The sequence below is a fragment of the Gordionus sp. m RMFG-2023 genome, chromosome 1, assembly GCF_954871325.1.
Source record: "Gordionus sp. m RMFG-2023 chromosome 1, tfGorSpeb1-WG-v2, whole genome shotgun sequence".
NCBI classification, from domain to species: domain Eukaryota; kingdom Metazoa; phylum Nematomorpha; class Gordioida; order Chordodea; family Parachordodidae; genus Gordionus; species Gordionus sp. m RMFG-2023.
The window spans coordinates 21761609-21786870 of NC_088775.1; the positions used below are offsets into that span (position 1 = coordinate 21761609).

Below are 25262 nucleotides of genomic sequence, written 5' to 3' on the forward strand. Positions count from 1 at the left end.
GAAAAAGTGTTTCGCGATAAAAGTTTCGCTGAATTGACCTGATACGAAATAAATATACATAACATAAAATAAAATAACAAAAATAGAAAAATAAAAATATCGGATCCTGCAGGCTCGGTCTATATAGGGAACTTACCTAAAATGTCGTTAAAAGGTTATAATAATATTTTAAATTTTAGCAAAAATTAAAATTAATTTAAATATTTCTTCCATGTGTATTAATATTTTATCACACAAAAATTTAAATAGATTTTCATACATTTTTTTAAAAATCTTAATTATTAATAGATAAAAATTTTATCCTAAAAAAATTCTATTTAATTTATCTACTAATAACTCTAATTAGGCAAAATTTCTAGAGTGTATAAAATGCTCAGAAATCCAAAGAGACAGAAGTTGCTGAATATAATTATTTCTTAGACTTCTTAAGCTACAAGAAAAGGTATTCGGCAAGATGGAGCCTTTGACATTAAGCGTTACCGCCTTTTTGGATCTAGAAGAATCTATTTTGATTGCCTTTTAAGAAATATCGGAATGACCTGAACCAGAAATTTATGAAGGTTACACAACAATTTTTGCAATATTTTTCAAAAAAATGATTTGGATTTGGTTGAGGTTATGATAAGCGAATATTATTATATTACAACTTATAAGAGCTGATATCCACCAATACTTTTACAATATTTGTGTGATTGTTGAGGCTAAGCGAAATTATATGATCTTGATCAAAAGCTTCTACTTGCATGTAGACAAACAATCGTTGCAGTATTAGCATGGACTCAATTGAGGATTACTATAGAATAACTGTTATTCCACTTATGGATACATTTTTAAATCAATTAGCCATTTGCGATTTATCAAATGGCTCTATCCAATTTACATATATTATTACCTATAAATCTGTCTGAGGATTAAATCTTGATATTGAAAATTAAATATTTCGCACAATTATATTCAACCTAATCTTCATTACGAAGAATTAAAACTTATCTTAGAATTGTGACATTAAAAAATTGATTTATACTAGCTCTGCTTAATATACATAGATATGTAATCCCCAATACAGAACAACCTATTGAAAAATTGGAGCAATCGCATAGAAGATGAAATCTCCATTCATGAATGATATTTTGATTAACTTTTTAAATTATCATATAATGTTTAATTCATAATTTATTGTGATTTATATTCCTATTTAGATCGCTGTAATATTTTTTACAATATTATATTCGCTCTTAAATATTTTGTATTTTCCTATATTTTATTATTTGTGTTCAAAATTGTCATTTTTTAAAATGATTTGCTATGATAAATTTAATATGATTATTAGTTCTGATAAATTTTTTATGTTCCAAGAAAATCTTTTTAATATTTAAAAAATTATCCCCCCCCCCACCCCTATAGAAAAACCCTGGCTACATGCCTGGCATAAGGGGGTTTCCATTGTATAAAAAGACTTTCATATAGGAGTATCTAAAATTCATCTTTTGAGAGAAGGCAACTCTGATATTTGGCAATATTTTTCTGGCTAATATATTGATGGAATAAATGATAACACAATATTTATTGCATCATAAATTGATGAAATATGGAACTCTTTCGTGTTGTTAAACTGCCCAGTTTGAGCCGATTTTTAAAAACGACTAACTTAGCCAGAAAAATATTGCCTAAGTCTCGAGATTTTGCTAAGAGATGTCCAAACCTTTGTGCCATCTATGAGTAAAATTCATTGCGTAATATTTTTCTGGATAAAATATCGAGTTAGCCATTTTTAAAAATCGGCTCAAAACAAGCCGTTAGCACTTTAAACTCTTTGTTATTGAATGAATGATACACATTGCATCATAAAAGAAATACATGCCAATTTTTAATATATAACTTTAATATAATTTAAAAAATAATGATATTGGCATTAGAGGTCTACAATAAGCGGGTTTATGGCCCATAAGCCCGCCCGCATATAAGTTTAAAATTACCCTCCCCATTAGGCTATAAATTTTTACCCATCCGCCTATTATATAATTTTTTACCCCATGCCGCTCATAAATTAAATAAGCTCATTCTTTCAATTTTTTAAAAATCTAATTAAATTTTCAGCGCTACACCCCTACAAAAAACTTTTATAATTTAGGAAATTGCTATATTAAGCTAGAAAAAATATTCAATTTAAATTACGGAGAAGGAATTTATTTGATTTAATAAAATATTTATCTAAAAAATTAAAATATAGAATTAATATTTATTGATATTATTTCTAATTATAATGCAAATAATAATGAATCCACATTTTCTGAATTCACGCACATTCCTTTTTGTTCTATAAGCCTTCCAGCATTGTTAATTCCTCGTTCAGAAGAAGCACTGGTTAATCTTGATAGCTTCGATCAATTTTTTTCTTGTCGTTTCCACCAAAGTAGGATATCCCTTTGAAGTATATTCTCTACTTAAGTGAGATATTTAAATATAAAGTGAAACCATTAATAATAAATAAAACAATTTAAATTAATTGTTTATAAAGGCTAAACTTAAATTAGTAGCTTAAAATTTTGTTAAATTATACAAAAACTCGCTACTTTAAGATTTAAATATTTTGTTATGTCATTAGGTAAGGAGCTCTCCTCTCTAACAGTCACACCTAGTGTTGTTAAACTACCTAACTTTAGTCAACTATAAAACAGTGTAGCCAATTTTTAACCAAAAATATTAGAATCAATCTTCAAGTTGAGACTCAACTTAGAAGCTTAATTCAATTTTTTTAGGCTACAAGCTTGACTAAGCCACAGTAGAGATGGTCAAAGTTAGGTAATTTAACAACACTAGTCACACATTCCCATCTGTTGTTTAATTTTGACGTGGATATTTTCATCCACGTTGATATTATATTCTTCCATGCAAATACATGTTTTCGATATCAACACATCCTCAGATATCGAATTGAAAATGTTGAAATTTCATGGAATTTTTCTTAACTCGCCCGACCGCAAGCTCGTTCTATAAAAAATTTAACCCGCCCGCACGCCCACTGAGATGAGCGGGTGTGGGCGGGCTTAAACCCCGCCCAATGCTGGCTTCTAATTAGCATTATATATAATTCTTGTTTTGATATTATATTTTAGGATGATACATCACTCTATGCACAATCATATTTCTTAGGTTCACATGGCTATATCATAGTTTATTCAATATCCAATTTGAAAAGGTATGTTATAGTTATTAATTTTTAATCATTAAAATTACTTACGTTTTTCATTATATAATAATTAAAGTTTTAAGTTCTAAAATGATTATTATACAAACTGAAATTTTATAATTATCAATTTTCTATTTGATAAAAAGTGGATTTAGAACCTGGACTAAAAAAGATTCTAGTTATTATTATTTTAAAAAAGTTGATCCGGGTTCATATTTTAAAAAAGGTTCCGGTTTTTAGTTAATTTTATTCCGAGAGTTTTGATTCAAGATGTAAACTTTATTAATCATCAATAAAAAATATTTAAAAAAAATACGAATTGAATATTTTTGAAAAATTATTCCATTGGCAAAATAAATATTTATGAAATATTTTTAAAAATAATAAAGTATTCTATTACTAGTTTAATTTAAAAAAAGAATAGATGGAGAAATAAAGTTTCCAAAGGATTGGCTACTTCTTAAAATAATTTTGTATTTACAAATAATTTTATTAGAATTTTAAATCGAATAATTCGAGTTCGCCATTGTTTTATGCCATGCTCACTTTAATTTATTTTGCATTTAGATGATAAAAAATATTTTATTTAGTATATTAATTATTTTTTACTCTTGATTTTATAAAAATAAATCCAAATTAGCTTTGAAGTTGCTTCTCATATATATGAGAGAATTCTACGCATGACAGGAAAGATACAGTATGAAATAATTAATTTATTTTTTTTTAATTTATCATAATCATAATAATAATACATATTGCCTAGTGTTGTTAAACGGCTCGATTTTTAAAATGGCTAACCCAATATTTTAGACATAAATATTACGCAAGCCTGCAGATTTTGCTCATAGATAAAAGAAAAGTTTGGACATCCATTAAAGAAATCCCGAGATTTGCATAAAAATATTGGGTTAGCCATTTAACAACACTTAATATTGGGTGACTAAACTTTTATGAATTATAAAATTGGCAAGATTTTGTAGTTTCATTTTTATTTATCCCTGCAACATCGTATCGGATCACCATTTTTAAATCCTTCCGGTTCTTTTGAAATAACTCATGTTCGGATTTTTTAAATATATATATAACGCATTTATTTTTTTAAAAATTAAAATTTATAAATCAAAAATTATCTTTGTCATTCTTAAAATATTTGAATTTAATTTTAAAAAAAAAGTAGTTATAAAACAAAACAAAATATCATTTTCAGAGGAATGAAATATTTTACTGGATAAAGATATACTAATAAATTTTAATATATTTTATATTGAATTAATTTTATATTCTATACATAATATAGTTAATAAATACCTTATAAGATCCATATGGCCCTGGCAAGGTCATTTAATTTTTTAGTACCAGGTAATAGTAAAAAAATTGGAACCGGTACATCTCAAATAATATTCAATTTTTTTAAAAAAAAGTTATATCTTTAAACAATCCGTACATTGGAAAATTACTTCTTATCATGGCGAAGAACTGGAATGAAAAGGAACATTAATATCTATCAGTTTGACACATCCATTGATGTTCATTAATTAAGAAAAATATATAAGATTAAAGAAGTGACTAAACTACACCAAGTCAATAGCTATACCACACCATGCTTTTTTGATTGGTCCAATTAAAATAAAATCAATACCATTTTTATTATTTAATGTTATTAATTTTTAAAATTAACTTACTTGATTACAAAAGTAGGTTTTATTCAATAAGGAAATTAGAGAAATGTTGATGATGCAAAAAAAATAATTTCTTCAATCTAGATAAAGCTAAGGCCTTAGTACTCAGAGTCCTTCATGGGCCTGATATGGACCTAATATTATATTTTCTAGTGGACTTGAAATTTTTTTTGATTATTTAAAACAATTGCATGCTTAAAAAAATATTGTAAACAAAATGGTTGTCTAAATACAATGAAATATTGATTTCATTGAATACAATAAATTGAATTTTTTGATATAAAATATTTAGAACTTATTACGGGCTTGAGAATTTTTTTAATATTAGATACGGGCCAGGCAAAATTTTTTTAAAGCAGGTCTGGGCCTGGCCTGATTAAAAAAATCATGCCTATGAAGGTTTCTTCTAGAACGGCCATGACATTACAATCGTTTGATTTTAATGTTAAAAAGTTAATACTCAAATATGTAAAAAATTTATTGGTTTTGTAACGCTAATAACAAAAATTTTTTGATATGTAATATTTTTTACCATTTCAGTTTCCATATTATGCATTTATAATTTTTCAAAAAGATAAAAAAAATTTTTTTTCAAATTTTAGTATATTGTTTCAATTAGATTTTCATAAGTTGCATAATGAGTGATCAATGACAAATGTAGGATTTTGCGTGGCTGATTTTTTAAATAATAATTCTAGTTATTGCTAATACTATACCCAGTATTCATAATTTTGAGATTTCATTGCCATAAATTTAAATAAGGAAATGTTTTCTTTTGATTTTCTTCTTAAAGTATATTTTATTTTAATTGTAGTTATTATATAGATATTCATTAATTTATTATTCAATCCTCCGTGCTATTAATACTATCCCATTTGTACATGTAAAAATATTTGTGAGATTCATATGCTACTATGGTTCTCCCCTAAATACCCTAGGAAGAAAACAAGTATTTTTTTTTATATGTAAACAATTGCGATTATAAAACATAGCTGCAAACTCATATTAACAATTTAAAAGTAATATAAATTGAGTAATAATAAAAGTTAATAATTACGGTTCTGAAACATAGCTGCAAACTTATATTAACAATTTAAAAGTAATATAAATTGAGTAATAATAAAAATAAAAGTTAATATAGAACACAATTGTTAAAAGTATGTAACACGCATCACTTCCAAAAAAAATTTAATATCGGGGGAAAATGGTAATGGGAATTAATTTTGAGAGACAATCATAAAAACTGGGGAAAGTAGGTGATAAAATATAATAACAAGAATTAATCATTTGTATTACGGGGTATATATGACACAAATGTTATAAAAAATTGAGAAGAAGATATTTGGGAGAAATAGTTAATAACAATAATTAGTATACAAACAAATCAAATAAATTGGGAGAGGAGTGAGGAGGGGTCAAATTAGCAATACAATATAGTTTTTTTTTCGTAATTATACCCTTAACTTACACATATATATGAAGAGTATAATTTACACTATAATTGTGCTAGTAGTTATCCATAATAGTTCTTTTTCGTAATTATATATAAATTACACTATATATGGTTAATGGGGAGAGGCCAACCTAAAAATAGAATATAGTTTTTTCTCGTAGTTATACCCTTGTCTTAGACATATATAAGAAAGGTATAACTTACACCATATTAGTTGGAATAATATAATAATAATAACCAATACTGGGTTTAATTTAATTATATAATACCACAGTCTAGTAATGTATTACTTTAAATACTAATCATTGTTATTTAAAATTAAATTAAATTTAAATGTTAAACAAAAAAAATAAATTTAAGAGCCTTAAAAAACTGTTTAGTTTGTAAAACAACAATGTGCTTACAAAATTTTTCGCAATTATGAGAAAACAAAAATGTGCTTACAAAATTTTTCGCAATTATGTGACTATAAAATTTTTAATATCGAGAAAAATGAATATTATTTTCACAACCGTTTCTTCATCTTCAGACCCATACCGAACGCGTAAAGGTTGTATCCAGTCTCTTGAAAACGTCTCTACAGGCACACATAGGTTGTATCCAGTCTCCGCACCAGCTTCCAATAAGCTGGTGCCCCCTCCACCATAAAGACAATCGGGAAAAATCTTGTCCTGAGAATGTACTCGCTAGTAGTCTGTCTTATGAGGAATTGCTTTGTAGAATAGATATTAGTACTAGGAATATCTCAATTTAAATATAAGAATTTAATTAATCAATTGAAATTTATATATAAAGCTCATGAGAAAATTACATTTGTATCAGTTAATTTTACATTTTTCGAATTTAGTTATTTTTATATAATAAAGAAACTTTTTTTAATTGATTAATTAAACTCTTATATTTAAATTGAGCTAAATTCCTACTACTAATATCCATTCTACAAAGCAATTCCTCATAAGACAGACTACTAGCGAGTACATTCTCAGGACAAGATTTTCCCCGATTGTCTTTATGGTGGAGGATAAGATCACCAGCTTATTGAAAGCTGGTGCGAAGACTGAATACAACCTATGAGCGTCTGAAGTTGAAAAGACGTTTTCAAGAGACTGGATACAACCTTTGCGTGTTTGGTATGGGTCTGAAGATGAAGAGACGGTTGTGAAAAGAATGATTCATTTTTCACGATATTAAAAAAATTTATAAGCACATTTTTGTTTTCTCCATAAGGACAAGCGGAGAAAAGTCTTGTCTAAAATAGAATATTAGACGTCGGTCTTGAGAGGAATTAGTAGGGTATTTGACTTCGGTATTGAGGGGAATTAGTAGGGATTTAGCTCAATTTAAATATAAGGATTTAATTTATCAAGCGAAGATTTCATTATTTTATTAATTAAGTATAAAAATAAAATCTATTACTATTGAAAAGTAATTTTCTCATGAGCTTTTTATATAATAAAAAATTTATCTTTTTTTATAAAATGTAAATCAATTACGGTTATAAAACATAGCTGCAAAATCATATTAACAATTTATAAGTAATATAAATTGAGTAATAATAAAAATAAAAGTTAATATAAAACACAATTCGTTACAAATATGTAACAACAATGAAATCTAAATTCCTTTATAAGGCAGGTTTAATTATAAAAAATAACTGTATTATACCAAAAATAAAATTAAACTATTTATTCTATATTCAAATTATTTCTTATTATCTCCGAAGTTGTGGTATAGCCTAGCGACTACACATCTAACTTGGTGTGGTATAGCCACGACCAAGATTAAATAAGACAAATATGCAAAATTAAATTTTATAAATATTTGTTACCCAAAATTTACAAATATAATGTAGAAACTTAAATCCAGACCTCGGAAGCAAAACCGCCAGTTTACCCCTTTCAAATAAACGTGATAAATTTACTTCTAATTTTGCTCAGTAACTTATTTATATAAATATCTAATTTTACACTTCCTTTTGATTTCTTTCCTTCATTTTTTAATCTTTGACAAAACATAACTAATATTTGTTTTATATTTAAATTACTAGCCTTTGAGAAAGGAATTAATTTTTTTTAATCACAATCAAAATTTAGCACGCCACTAGTATTAGTTGGAAATAAAATGGACCTCAACTCTCAAAGGTTAGGTATAATATAATATACATATGTTAAGGGTGAAAAAAATTTTTTATTTGCCAATATTTTTATTTAAACATGATTTATCTGACCTTCAATTTTATCAAGCTAGAATATAAGTCAGTGGAAATTCTTTATTGAATTTTTTAACCACCTAGCCTGTACTTACCTGACCCGTATATTTTGTACAAGGTGCCTAACCTGTAATATTTTTTATGATGGAAAACGACATCAATGTCTATTTGTCAACCTTAAAAACAAAAATATTTTACACAATATATCCGGATATTTTCTAATAAAGATCAGTATGCGCCGGAAAAAAACTTGGGCCGGAACGAACAAACTGTGCAGATTATTTTTATGGCCTGGTTTAAGTTTTGAAAATGTTTTTAAATTTGATAACTAGACATTAATATGTCGTTTTCCTTCGTAAAAAGATACTTATGGGCCAGTCAGATAACTGGTCTAATATTATCTTATTGGCTGGGTTAAGTAAAAATCATTATGACTGGGCTAGCCAAAACTCTTCAAAGTTCCATGGGCTGGTTCAAGCCAGGGTCACGCCAACCTCTGATTTCCATTATAATCTCATGTAGTCTTAGTTTTCCTCAAATAATCTGTTATAAAAAATTCATTTATTTCTAATCTCATATAATTGCAGAAAATATTTGTGACATGGCGAAATTTTCATTCTTATACTTATATCACAACTTTCAATCATTTTAAAACTCATCACTGGCGCATAATTATGTTTTAAGTAAGAAGGCCATCTAATGATAGAAATCTGATTGAGCTATAAGGGCCACGATTTACCCGATTACCTTTAATATAAATTTTTATAAAAATATAATTATATTATATCCATCGGTAACTAGGCCACTCAAATTTGAATGGTTGTGATTGGATAAGTTTTTTCCATGTTATGTGACTTTACACATTGATCTTAACAGGTTTTGTCAAAGTATCTATGTGATGTTTTATGAGTTAATATTTACTGTATGGTTGTGAATAGTGAAAATAAATAAATAATTTCTTTTGAAAAAAATGTGAATATCTTAATTTCATGAAAAAGTTTCTTGAAAAATATATTTATATTCATTTAAAAATAAATATTATTTTATGTTTTTATTATATATTTTCGGTGTAAATAAATATTCTCATTTTTTTAAAGGAAGTAAAATAAAGATTACTTTTGTATATTATATAAGTGCAATTATTTAAATTCCTTTTATCAAAATTTGTAAATCGCAAAATTTCTATCTATAAAAATATTATTAAAAATGATGAGTTATATAAATAATAATGTAACTTGCAATGTAATTAATTTCTTTTTTAGGATGTAATTATTACTGTAACGAGTTAACTTTTTAAGAATTTTGTAATGTTTTTAACACAATTGTGAGTGACTTACATGTTCTTGATTTTGAAAAGTTAGTGATCTCTACATTTAAATGGCAAAATTTTAAGCAACAGAATTATACCTTTTGCAAAAATTTCATGTTTGGTATATGAACTTCAAAGGAAACCTCATTAAATATTACACTGAGGAAGTTTCCAAATTTGACCCATAAAATTATATATTTTATCAGAAGAATTATTAAAAGTAATCACAAATCCTAAAAAAGCGCAACGACAACAATATAAAGCGACTGGAAAAAATATTTGGTAAATATAGTATTAGGTTCGATCCTTGTTATATAAGTATCATCACTCATCACATTTAATATTCGATTCAAACCTATTATATATTATTTTATATTGCTAATGTTTTTATTTGAAACCTTATAAATATTCTAAAATTTTGTCAAGTTTAATATTGAAATCGATATTGGGATAAATCGTGTTTTTAACTAAATAAAATTTCTTAGAATTATGAAATTTGATCAAGCTGGGCTCGGGCCTAATAATCAAAAAATGTGGGCTCAGACTATTCTAAAAATAGTATATAAATTCATATGATCTCGTCTTTTATTAAAATAAATCCCTTTTAGAATTAGAAGGAAGCTTTTAACTTTTAAAAATTTCGGGCTGACACGGATCAAAGAAATCGGGCTTGTATAAGCCAGGAAAAATTAAATTTGGAGCGGCTAAAAGCAGTTGCGTTAAAAATTAAACATTGGACCGGGTTGGTTAAAAATTTTTTAAAGCAACAAGTGGGCTGGTAAATTTGAAATATTGGTGTCCATATGCATATTTTATAAGCTGAAAAATTACCAATCAAAAGAAATTTAAACCTCTGGAAATTTTTAAAATTAAAATAGGGTGGATTTGCAGACTGCCGTCTATTTCATCATTATCCATGATGGGATTTTATTTATAATCAATATAAATGAAATTTATTCAAGTCCTAGGGTTTATTATTTTTTTAAATAAAATTAATAAATCTCAATCATTGATCATCCATAATTTTATATCTTTTCTTAGATTATACTCCAATATTTTTTTTGAAATTGTAATTTATATTAAAGAGTAATCAGTAGAGATATGGGGAAAACACTTGCAGATTCATGGGGTGCCGTATTTTTCGAATCATCCGCTCAACTTAACAAAGTAAATAATATAAATTTAGGGGAAAGTAAGAATGTATAAAAATGATAAAAACTCATCTAATATATTTAATTTTAGAAAGAGATATTCATTAATCATTCATCAGTGAGATTCTCCAGGCATGACCATCTTTAATTACAAAGTTGTTCTATATAATGTCCAGTTCAAGTTCACCTATTAATGACATATAATAATATATCCTGCTTTGAGTGCTTGAGCCATGTTATAGGTGGTTTCATTCCTTTTTTTATAATTCTCTTTAGTCGTTTTTACAGTTAATAAAAACTTATTTATAGGGATACCAATTTTTAGAGGCCGATCCGATATTAAATTGATATCGGCCGTTTACCGATCCGGTAGCATATCTAATTTTGCATTGTAAAGATACTAATGATTTTAATTTTTAATATACTTCTTATTAGTATAACATCTATAATTTAACTCTACCATAACTTATGTCATTTGAGTATATTATAATGATCAGTTATATTTTATATTCAATTTAATTGCAACTAAAAGTATATAAAATATTTTTATTGTTAAATCACTTTTATATAACATTAATTTATATACATAATAAGTAATAAACAAATAAATATATGATGAAATTTGAAATAAATAATTAAAATAATATTTAACATTAATATATCGAAGATTTATTTTTAGAAATACAAAATTTCAAATTTCTGCGACGATGGTAACTGTCAATATCACCAGCTTCACTAAAAAGAGATTATCGCCCACTTTTATAAACAGAATGCGCAAAAAAAATAATAATATGGCAGAATGTTTATTAATTAATTATTTTTATTAAAAAAATATACATAAAAATGGATTTCGATTTTATTTATAAAAATAAATGATTTTTACATATAACTTTTTTTAAAAATTTATAACATTTTATTTTGGTTAAAAACGCCATTTATCGGTTAAGAAAGTTTTATAATTTTGGCCGATAACCGATATTTTAAAATGGGTGAAATATCGGCCCGATCTGATCCATATTTATTTATAAATTTTAAAAGGTATCTTTGATGATCGTTTTATAGTTTATAAGTTTAAGAAAATATTTCTAAGATTATTCTACATTTCTTATTTTAAACCTTCATAGCACAGGTGAAAAAATGACACGAAGTCTAGGTGAGGTTCCCTCGAACCCCAGTTAGTATCCTCTATATTAGAATTAAATTTGCCGATAGCTTTCATATTTTAAACATATACTAAATAAACTCTAATTCACTGTTATATTAAGTTTTTATTCTTATTTTAAGATTTTGTCAAAAAATTGACAAATTATTTTAAAATATATATAAAAAAATTAAAAAAATTGATGATGTAGAATGTTTATCTAAGGTTTAAATATTAATATATTCTTCTCCGTTTAATCGCGATTTCCAGATTTACTCAGGTTAGCCAGTTTACCCTCTGATTTCTTCTCCATTTTATGATATAAATTGGTTATTTATGCTTAATATGATACACGGATGACAACATGAGGTCTATGTGTACCCCAAGCTCCAAAAAACTGTTATAGTTAATGAACTATCAAATCAAAATTAATTTTGCATATATATATATTTTTTACCTAAAAAATATTAAGCTACTAAAAGGTTCAGACAAAAATATCTTAAGAATTTTAGGTAACGTTTTTTAAATGACTGGTATTATAGCTTCAAGTTTCCATTTTAAAATGACTTATATAATATTCAAATTAAATAGTCCCACCTATTCTATGAAGGGTTAAATTAAACTCCTGATAAGGGTTAAATTAAACTTCTGATTTCCTTTACTTATCTTTTTCCAAAAGTAAAAACAGCTGACATAGTATAATATTAACTAAATGATTTTAAAATGGGAAATTTGAAATTTGTTTCTCTCACCCTCTTTCCTATTAATATTCTTTGCGGAGCCTCGTTTAACCTACAAAAAATTTGAGCAGTAATCATTTTAGATATTATAATTTAGTTGATATTTAGCAGTAATGATTAAAATGTAAAAAATAATATTTAGAATGTTTATCAAATCTTTGAAGCTATTATTTTGGAAATCGAGAAAGCAGACGGTAATTTCAAAGAAAAATCATCATGTATTATCACATGAAATTCAATGATATTTTATAAAAAATGTTTATTTGATTAGTATAATTTTTTTTACACATTTTATAATAAAAATGAGAGAGATTTTAATATCTTATGATTAGTAATAGTTTACGTTAATAATTTCGATACTATCTATATTGTAGAAGAATATCATATTTGCAATATATTATTGTATTATTAATGCACCCCTTTATTATATAAATTTGAATTTATGCTGTTTATTATTGGTTTTCTTTAATATACTTTATTTATGATTTTTTTTAAATATTGTAAATAAATTTTATATCTATATATCTTGGTACCTCCTTTCATGTTGTGGTGCAAATGTTAATAAATTTGGACTGATTATTCAACCACTTTCTTTTATTTAGATCATTTTACACTCAAACATTTTGGTTAATAATTTATTAAATATTTATCTATCAATTAAGTAGGGATTGATAGCTAATTATTAGCGCCGTCACTTTTTTCTATTAGCTATAGCAAAGATTTAATCTTTTTTTATTCCAATCAAACTATAATATAATATTATAAAACCTTATTCTTTAAAAACGGAGGTGATCCTAATAAACATGAAAAATTATATTTTAAAATGGTAATTTGTATATTTTTTTTTTTAAATTTTGACGTTGTCCAAGGGAAGAAAAAAATATAATTTATTAATTTCGAGTATATAATATTTCCTCGGCTATATCAATTCGGTTAGAATTTACATTTTTTAATATTTTTATATTAAAAGACAGGCATATAAAATTTTTTTTTAAAAAATAGCGCATGTATTGTATTTAAAACAAACAAATGTGTAAAAATTAAATCTAATTTAAAAAAATAATAACTATGAGATCGGTTTACTTGCATTGCAATATGGAACCATGAATAGCAATACATTAATTTGATGAATAGCCATCGTAATGGCTTGCTTGAAATACAGTAATAATATGATTTGTAAACATTTCCATATATGTTAAAAAACATTACAATATTAAAACAAAATCCATAATTAACGACGATCCATATTTATTCATAATTATATTTATCTATCCATTAAAAAAAATATAAAGATTATAAATAATAATTATCCAGCTTCATATATTCTTCATCCCCACTTGTTCTTCCCAGCTGACATCTTCTCCAATTAATCCAATATCTTCACTCCAAATCTCCAACAAAGGACTTTTTATTGACAATCAACCATATGATCATCTCAATTAATTCCCCTGTCAGAAAATAACTGACATTTGATGTATTATATTAAATTTATTCCTTCTTTTCTTCAACAGCTACAACACGCCCACCCTTCACCAGCCTAGCGTCCCTTTCTCTGTGGTGGTGTTGTATCGAATCACCCTTTGAATTTTATCGACCTTGAATTGTATCAAATCGCCCCTTTGAATTGCATCGAATCGCCCCTTTGAATTGTATCGGGACTAGTGTTGCGTAATCGGCTAATTTTAGCCGACTAAAAACGGCTTAGCCGAGATTTTAGGTGGAAAAATCGGCTAAGCCTAATTAGGTATAGCCTAAAAATCGGCTAAGCCTAATTAGGCTAAGCCTAAAAATCGGCTAAACCTAATTAGGCTAAGCCTAAAAATCGGCTAAACCAATTAGGCTAAGCCTAAAAATCGGCTAAGCTTAAAAATTGGCTAAAATAAATTATTCAAAATTCTGCATCAATGCTTAGCATTAATTATTATTTATTTATTTTAGTAAAATAATTTATTTTATTTATATTTAATGTAAATATTTTATTATTATTAACAAATAAACATGATATGATTTAATATTTTTTATTTATATTATTATATTTTGAAATGAAAATAAATTTATTTATTTGATGTTTTTTAATAAAAAAAAATAATATGCTGCTATATTGTAAAAATGTAATATTCTTTAAATATAATTTATTAGTGATTTTCACAATCTTCTTTGTAAATACATCTTTTATTGAGGAATTATATTGTAAATTTTATTAGATAAATAAACAATCTTTTAGGTGAAATCTTATATCATTTTTTTTAATTATCTATTTATTATTAAATGAGGTGGATTTTATGAAACTTTTTTGATGTTATTTTATATGATCTTTTTAAGGATAATATTTTAATGTGATAATTGTCATAATCGTTCTTTTATAAGTTTTTTGAATTTTTTTGAAGAAAGTATGTTAAAATAAGTATTAATAACATGTGTAAATACAAATTTAATGAAGATGTACCAATGAAAAGTGACAATTGTCATAATCGTTATTTTTCGGGTTTTTGAATTTTTTTGACGAAAATATGTTAAAATAAGAATTAATAACATGTGTATATATAAATTTAGTGAAGATGTACCAATGAAAAGTGACAATTGTCATAATAATGGTTAATTTTAAAGTTTTTTGAATTTTTTTGACGAAAATTTGTTAAAATAAGTATTAATAACATGTGTAAATATAAATTTAGTGAAGATGTACCATAAAAGTGACAATTGTCATAATCGTTATTTTTAAAGTTTTTCGAATTTTTTTGACGAAAATATGTTAAAATAAGAATTAATAACATGTGTAAATATAAATTTAGTGAAGATGTACCAATGAAAAGTGACAATTGTCATAATGGTTAATTTTAAAGTTTTTTGATTTTTTTTGACGAAAATTTGTTAAAATAAGTATTAATAACATGTGTAAATATAAATTTAGTGAAGATGTACCATAGAAAAGTGACAATTGTCATAATCGTTATTTTTAAAGTTTTTCGAATTTTTTTGACGAAAATATGTTAAAATAAGAATTAATAACATGTGTAAATATAAATTTAGTGAAGATGTACCAATGAAAAGTGACAATTGTCATAATGGTTAATTTTAAAGTTTTTTGAATTTTTTTGACGAAAATATGTCAAAATAAGTATTAATAACATGTGTAAATATAAATTTAGTGAAGATAGTGACATTTGTCATAATCGTTAATTTTAAAGTTTTTTGATTTTTTTTAAGAAAATATGTTAAAATAAGTATTAATAACATGTGTAAATATAAATTTAGTGAAGATGTACCAATGAAAAGTGACATTTGTCATAATTGTTATTTTTAAAGTTTTTTGAATTTTTTTGAAGAAAATATGTTAAAATAAATATTAAAAACATGTTTAAATAAAAATTTAGTGAAGATGTACCATAGAAAAGTGACAATTGTCATAATCGTTATCTTTAAAGTTTTTTGAATTTTTTTGACGAAAATATGTTAAAATAAGAATTAATAACATGTGTATATATAAATTTAGTGAAGATGTACCAATGAAAAGTGACAATTGTCATAATGGTTAATTTTAAAATTTTTTGAATTTTATTGACAAAGATATTTTAAAATAAGTATTGATAACATGTTTAAATAAAAATTTAGTGAAAATGTACTCCAGATAAGCGACAATTGTCATAATCGTTATTTTTAAAGTTTTTTGATTTTTTTTGACGAAAATAGTTAACTTGCATCGATATTGATTTTAAAATAGAAAAAAAAGTTTACCCAAATTTTAAACAAGATTGTCTGATGAAAATTGGTAAAAAAAATAATAATTTCTAACTTAGGATTAGATATTATGATATAAATTTTGCATATTAATTTCTGACCCGATGAACAAATGTAATAAAATGCCAATTTGCTCCTGTTTTTGGGGAAGAATCTATTATTACCATATGTGTTTCTATGGCATATACTCAGGCAATTTTAATTTTACAATCTATATTTTTACCCATTTACATCAAAGAAATTTTAAAAATAACGATTATGACAATTGTCACTTTTCTATAGTACATCTTCACTAAATTTTTATTTAAACATGTTATTATTTCGTCAACAAAAATCAAAAAATTTAAAAAATAATGATTATGACAATTGTCGCTTATCTAGAGTACATCTTCTCTAAATTTATATTTACACATGTTATTAATACATATTTTAACATATTTTCGTCAAAAAAACTTTAAAAATAACGATTATGACAATTGTCACTTTTCATTGTCTTCACTAAATTTATATTTACACATGTTATTAATACTTATTTTAACATATTTTCGTCAAAAAATTCAAAAAACTTTAAAAATAACCATTATGACAATGTCAATTTTCTATGGTACATCTTCACTAAATTTTATTTAAACATGTTATCAATACTTATTTTAACATATTTTCTTCAAAAAAATTCAAAAAACTTATAAAATTACGATTATGACAATTGTCACTTTTCTATGGTACATCTTCACTAAATTTATATTTACACATGTTATTAATACTTATTTTAACAAATTTTCTTCAAAAAAATTCCAAAAACTTATAAAATAACGATTATGATAATTGTCACTTTTCTATGGTACATCTTCACTAAATTTTTATTTAAACATGTTTTTACTACTTATTTTAACATATTTTTTTCAAAAAAATTCAAAAAACTTATAAAATAACGATTATGACAAATGTCACTTTTCATTGGTACATCTTCACTAAATTTATATTTACACATGTTATTAATACTTATTTTAACCTATTTTCTTCAAAAAAATTCAAAAAACGTATAAAATAACGATTATGACAATTGTCACTTTTCTATGGTACATCTTCACTAAATTTTTATTTAAACATGTTTTTAATACTTATTTTAACAAATTTTCTTCAAAAAAATTCAAAAAACGTATAAAATAACGATTATGACAATTGTCACTTTTCTATGGTACATCTTCACTAAATTTTTATTTAAACATGTTTTTAATACTTATTTTAACATATTTTCTTCAAAAAAATACAAAAAACTTTAAAAATAACTATTATGACAATTGTCAATTTTCTATGGTACATCTTCACTAAATTTTTATTTAAACATGTTATTAATACTTATTTTAACATATTGTCGTCAAAAAAAATCAAAAAACTTTAAAAATAGCGATTATGACAATTGTCACTTTTTTTTGGTACATCTTCACTAAATTTATATTTACACATGTTATTAATACTTATTTTAACCTATTTTCTTCAAAAAAATTCAAAAAACTTATAAAATAACGATTATGACAATTGTCACATTAAAATATTATCCTTAAAAAGATCATATAAAATCATCAAAAAAGTTTCATAAAATCCACCTCATTTAATAAAAAATAGATAAATTTTAAAAAAATGATAAAAAAATTATAAAAGATTTCACCTAAAAGATTGTTTATTTATCTAATAAAATTTACAATATAATTCCTCAATAAAAGATGTATTTATAAAGAAGATTGTGAAAATGACTAATAAATTATATTAAAAAGAATATTACAATTTTACAATATAGCAGCATATTATTTTTTTTATTAAAATAACATCAAATAAATAAATTTATTTTCATTTCAAAATATAATAATATAAATAAAAAATATTAAATCATATCATGTTTATTTGTTGATATTAATAAAATATTTACATTAAATATAAATAAAATAAATTATTTTACTAAAATAAATAAATAATAATTAATACTAAGCATCGATGCAGAATTTTGACTAATTTAATTTTAGCAGATTTATATAGGCTTAGCCGATTTTTAGGCTTAACCTAATTAGGCTTAGCCGATTTTTAGTTTTAGCCGATTTTTAGGCTTACCTAATTAGGCTTAGCCGATTTTTAGGCTTAGCCTAATTAGGCTTAGCCGATTTTTAGGCTTAGCCTTATTAGGCTTAGGCTAGTTTTTAGCCGATTACGCAACACGGGACGCCTTGAAGACGTTCAGGGAATTTGTCGAATCGTCTTCCCTTATGATGATTTATAATATAATATCGCCGATACCTTTCAGTATATTATCGCGAAAACACATATTATCAAAAATGACATGTACATTGGGGTATCTGCATTTATAATCTATGGAACATTAATATTGACAATGTAATATCAGCCAAACATAATAATTCATTCATTTTAAGACATTTGGGAAATATGAGCTATAATATACATTATTTGGGTATGATTCATGGTAATTAAGAAATAATGATTTTACATATAATAATGTAATGTGAACACATGGTCTATGTGTGAAATGCAATTTCAACACATGTAATTTTCCTTCTGTCATGTGAAAAAACAAAGCTACCTTTTTATAAATATCTCCTAAAATGAATAGAAAAATCCATCTTTAGGTATTAAAAATAATTGCGAAACTTTGCCAAACAAAGATTTTAAATAAAATTACAAAACATATATATAGAAATAAATTTAATATTTTATAGGGAGGAAAAATATATAATACGTAGAAAATACAATATTTCCCATCTAGAAATTACTCAGTATCCTAAGAAAAATATACCATTTCTACCTACCTCTGCCATCACAATGAGCACAAATTCACAAAAATGTAGAATGCAACGTAACAAAAATGAGAATATAATGGGCTATATTAATACACCTTCACAATATAAAATAATTTGAGTCTTTTCTTTAAAAAAAATGTTCATAAAATAAATAGTAAAATGTGATGTGCTATAAAATTATTACAAAGATAAAAAAATGTAATATGCATCAAAAATTTACAAAAAAAAAATTTACACAAAAAAAAACTTTCTCCAGTATGCAAACTAAACAATATTCTCACCTCAAGGCATACCCATCAACATGGCTGACCTTATCTGTAAAAATATTTTCCCTTCACATCATTGCATACCATAAAAATAATATAATAATTGCAAATAAAACTTTTTATAAAATTTTATAATTAAAAAAAAATATATATATATTAAATATAGAGATTTCATAATTTAAAAAAAAATATTACACATCATCTAATATATCATATAAATTCCTAACCAATTTATATATATATCAAATGCAGACACTAAATCAAAATAACTATCCACCTCTAACATTGGATATTATTCTGTCTTCATCATACTTCAATTCCTTTAAATTATCATTCATAATTAAATATATCATATGTGTAATCCACATTACACCCTATTTCATAAAAATGGTTAATTACTTCAAAATTAACAACAATAACTCACCCTCAATAGATCACTTAATAATATATCAACCTTAATTGAAACTGAATTACATATACAATATATTAACATTAATTAATAATAAATGATCCCACACATGTCCATCCCTTTAAAAACCCAAAATGCATAATTATATAATACACACTTTATTACAAAAGTCCATTTCTATATATATTTTCATAAATTTCAAATATTTAAATATTTAGCAATCCTTTCTGTCCTGCTGATTTTGAGGTCTTAGCTCCCTATGACGGAATACCTATAACACTATTCAATAAGTCTTAAGGCGTATAAAATAATAATTAAAATTGGATGTACAATATACATCTAGACATATAATATACCAAATATTACTGTCTTAAATTCCTGATCTTATTTTCATATTCCTGCCTAATACTCATTACATACTTTTTATCTTATGCCTTTTAAGTTAAATATTTAATATGAAATTACAGAAACCCTTAAACTCACCTTTTCCTGACCCCCTGTATCGTGGTTAGTACTACTGCGCTGCCAAAAATTTATCAGATAAAATATATATCAACAAAAATTTTGTTTTACCTTTAAAACCGCATTAACCCAGGTTCGAATCATGGTCACGGCACCAATAAAACAAATCCATAATTAACGACGATCCATATTTATTCATAATTATATTTATCTGCCCATTAAAAAAAATATAAAGATTATAAATAATAATTATCCAGCTTCATATATTCTTCATCCCCACAGGTCCATTCTTTGTTCTTCCCAGCTGACATCTTATCCAATTAATCCAATATCTTCACTCCAAATCTCCAACAAAGGACTTTTTATTGACAATCAACCATGTGATCATCTCGTTTTCTTCCCCTCCACCAGGAAAAACTAATTCCCTTGTCAGAAAATAACTGACATTTGATGTATTATATTAAATTTATTCCTTCTTTTCTTCAACAGCTACAACAATAATTATTTTACTCTTCGTGATTATTCTAAAAACTTGTTGAGAAAAACACTTCCTTTTTTAAAAATTTCAAAGATGTAAAAACATTATTATTTTTAAAATTTCTGATATTTTTTTTGCAACTTAAATTAAAACTTCTAATTTAATAATTCTTTTTTAAATTTGTACTATTTTAATTTTAAACATCTAATAATTTTTTTTATTTATAATTTTTTTCCGATTAGAAAAATATTCCTATTTTATTTAAAAGTTAAATTTTACTATCGCTAATATTTTGAATCTATCTCCAATTTCAGGCTTGTTAATTTAAAAATCGATTATTTACTAACTTTATATACATAAATGAAACTTCATATTCCCTCGAGGGGGGGGGGGGTTATCTGAAATAACAAATTGATACCAAAATTTACCTATCCTATCAAATTCCCTTAAATGTCTAACTGATATTACAAACTGATGTCAATATTCGAATATTCACGAGCAACTAAATTTTGATCCTATTTATTTGCGGAAAAAAATGGTTATTGAAGCGATGAAAAAAATGGAATTGGCTAAATCAGAGCAAACTAATTGTTGATCAGCTCATTGTAAACACAATTGCTCATGACTGAATTTATCCATTGGTTCAGTTTATTGTTTCAAACAGGAAGCTTTCCCTGAATATTACAACTACCATTTATCTGATTATATAATAAAACAACGAGGTCGGAAGAAAAAGACAACACAGGACTTCAATTGAATATAACTGAATTGTCTGGTAATAATAACGGCGATACCATCAAACATAATAGAACACCTATCGCCTCATCCATGGGTGAGCCAGTCGGCTATATCAAAATGATCAATGGGTTGGAGCCGGAAGGGTTGGAAAAGAACCCGATGAGAAACGCTCCAGATTTAATTTAAATTCGAAATTAACATTTTGACAAGATGAAAAATATTTCTTTTAAAAATTTATTCTTTCTGGAAGAGACGGTTTAAATATTATTTCGCACTATAGGTGTCACCCTTGGGAAAGGCCATCTGTTAAGTTACCTCCGTCTTATAAAATTTCTTAAGTTTCTTTGTAGTTATAAATTATAGATCGTTGTGAATTCGGGGGTGTAATTAAAACGAGATTCTATGGGGATTAAATTATTTTTTTTTACATTTGAGGCTAATTTATTTTATGTTTAATTTCCTATAAAAGGGACATCAATCATAATCTTATATTTTTAACTTTTTATAATTAATAATAATAATCATATATTTTTAAAATTGAATAAAATTCTAAAAATTTGTGGTAATATTTAGGTTGAAATAAAATAATTCTTTTTAGTATTATGCCAAATTAAAATTTGAAAGTCTTGATTATTTTTACACAGTGTAGTAGTAACTTAATTTAAATCATGATAACACAAACTCGTTCACAAGCAATTTTCGATTCCCATCTTACTCTATGTGTATCTGAAGCTCTCAATTTCATAAACATTATTAATTTTTATTGTTATTTTGTATAACAACCATTTTGTAATAATTTTATTCATTCTTATTTCGTTTAAGTTATGTAGGCATACATAATTTTAATAAATTGTGTAGAATTGTGTAGTTTGACCATTGTAGAAGATAAAAACATAGTTGAATGTAAATAAAAAAGGTAATAGATTGAAAATGAGTATGAAAATTGAAACATAATAACAAAATTTATGTTTCCTTTATTCATCTTCAATAAATATAAAATAATAAATTATAGAAAAATATACTAAATTAACATTATAAAAGATTATGAAAAAATTACAAAAAAATTAAAGTTATACAAATAAAAAGAATTTTAAAAAATTCTTCCCCCCCCCCCCCACCAAAAAATTTAGTATGTAATATTTATCTCTATATATGTCATATTGGGATATAGAATCATGTGGGATTCGGAATCCCAACATGGGGATTCGAGATCTTGAATCCCCACGTTTTATTAGGAATCTTTTTTTTAAAATAAATATTTAAAAAATATTCCGAATCCCCATGTAATGCAAATTTATAATTAATAGTTGCTTATTTGAAAAAATAATATAATTACTTTTTCTTCCCTTTTTTGCCGTCTGGCTGAAGGCCAAAATAAGAGATTTAAAAAGAGAATGTTTAAGAAAGTAAACAGTATAAAATTAAGGCATATAATGAATGAAAAGGGATAAGGTTAGACATTTTTGTTTTAGTAAATTTATATAAAATATCAAATATTTTCACATTGAATATATATTTTAAAAAAAATACTTTTTGCAACTATTCTTCATGCTATATGACATTTCTTTGAACATTTAAGGTTGTTATTGAAACACTCGCGCCTTTTATTCATGCAACCCATTTTGCAATTGCATAACAATGTTTTCCCATAGTTTTTAACATTCCGACAAGCTCCTAAATATTTTTAGCAGTTTAAATAAAAAAAAATAAATACATTTTATGTACATGAATTAATTTAAAGAGTATACATAGACCTGTGCGCCGACGAAACTATCGGCGGCCGGCGCAATTTCCAAAAATCTAATCGACGGCTGGCGGCGCGCCGATTTTTAGCCGCCGTCAATAAGATCGGCGCATTTATAAATTTTTATATCATAAATTTTTTTAAAAAAAACAAATAAATATACACTATTCTACGGATATCTCCGTATATTTTTTAATAGAAAACTTATATCCAAAATCGATTTCGTAATTTTATAATATCATTTATAAAAATTAATTTATTTAAATTTTCGGGACATAATGATGATCTCCTTTAATTTAACGTCAAACCAGCGGTAGAGAAAACTTTTTCACTAGGTGTGCTAGTCGCCGGAATGCAAAGAATAATTTTGTCGAGCCTGGAAAGATTGGGAAGTTCACTCTTCTTCTCTCTCCAAAAGTTTAGAACGTCCATATCTTGTGAATATCGTTTTCCAAGAAAACTGTGACATTCTTGTTCTAAGTCACTTAACTTGGATTCATAATTTATATTTGTTGAATGTTTATTTGCCAATTTTGCCAAATAACTGAATTTAATAATTTATCCTCATTAGCTATATTTACTACCTGATTATCACCATTCTCTATAAGCTTAAGATGTTTTATTATAAATTCTGAAGCTGAGCAATTTTACTCTATTTAATACTTTGATACAATTGTCAATTTTTAAAATCTTGGATCTAAAAGAGAAGCCAATACCTAGATAATTTTAAATAAAAAATAAAAGAATATACTTATATAATATTACTTGCCGATTACCAACCGGAAATCGTAACCCAAGATTTTTTAGTATATTTTCCTTAAGTGAAATAATTTCAGAACTATCACTAAATTTCACTTCTAAAAAGTAACGCCAAGTTTAAAGTAGGCCCTTGTATGTACTGAAAGAAATTCGACAGTTTCTTTAAATTTTGAAAGAAATGCTAATAGTTCTTCTACCAGATCAGATTCATAATTTGAGAAAGTGCTTCCCAATTCTTTTCAAAACATTAATTAAATGCTTTTTTAATCCTGATATGCTTTCTAGCATAATTATTAGGCTTGGGGCATTTAATTTTAAGGCTTTCATATATGTGGAATTATTGTTATTATTATCATTGTAATTGCCAATTTGAAAACGGGTACCCGGGTATGGATCAATGCTGTCAAGATCTAACATGTCTGATGTTAATTCTATTGTACTTAGACATTTTCTTTAATATTCCTCGAATTCAAATTCAACCTCTGCAGTTTTATATCTTAGAGCAGTAATAATTTCTCTAATTCTTTTGCAAAAAATTTCCAGACTATGGATTTTTTATTATCCAGAGTTAGGATACTAAAATTATTTATAGAATTATTAAATGTAGATACATCCATTTTAAAAATATGAAATTATGGTAACTTTTAGATTTTTGATTGATTGAATTCTATAATGAGTCAATATAATTATGATTTTAAAATAGTAGAAAATAAAAATTCATCAAAATCCTGATTGACATTAAAAAATTACAAGAGGGATGTTGACCAATTATCAGAATAAAAAGATATAAAACGTGAAAGAAATTTTTTTTTCTTAAACGGCGGCGTTTTTGACGTAACCAAAAAAGGTCGGCAGCCGGCCCAGGTCTAAGTATACATGGTTACTATAAAAATAGCTTAAATTACCTATTATTGATATATCTTTGTTGGGAACTTCAAAATCATTTAATTTTATAGTTTATATAGACTAGAGACAATAAATGGTGCCGA

General features: G+C 25.2%; 1 protein-coding gene and 1 long non-coding RNA gene across 6 annotated transcripts in view; both read left to right on the forward strand.

Annotated features, from left to right (window-relative positions):
- The window catches only part of LOC135922909 (GTP-binding protein Rheb-like), a 41574-nt gene extending 28227 nt beyond the window's left edge, over positions 1–13347 (forward strand). The window contains exons 4-10 of one of the 5 annotated variants that reach the window (XM_065457431.1): positions 3117–3199; positions 3831–3887; positions 8175–8258; positions 8416–8463; positions 10926–11007; positions 11301–11382; positions 11671–11766. In XM_065457431.1, coding sequence (XP_065313503.1) covers positions 3117–3199; positions 3831–3887; positions 8175–8258; positions 8416–8463; positions 10926–11007; positions 11301–11339 — 393 coding nt within the window. In that variant the 3' untranslated portion in view covers positions 11340–11382; positions 11671–11766. The other 4 variants (XM_065457428.1, XM_065457430.1, XM_065457429.1 and 1 more) reach the window with 4 other exon arrangements.
- LOC135923045 (uncharacterized) overlaps positions 1–25262 on the forward strand; it is a 325197-nt gene that overhangs the window by 39681 nt on the left and 260254 nt on the right. The window lies entirely within an intron of this gene.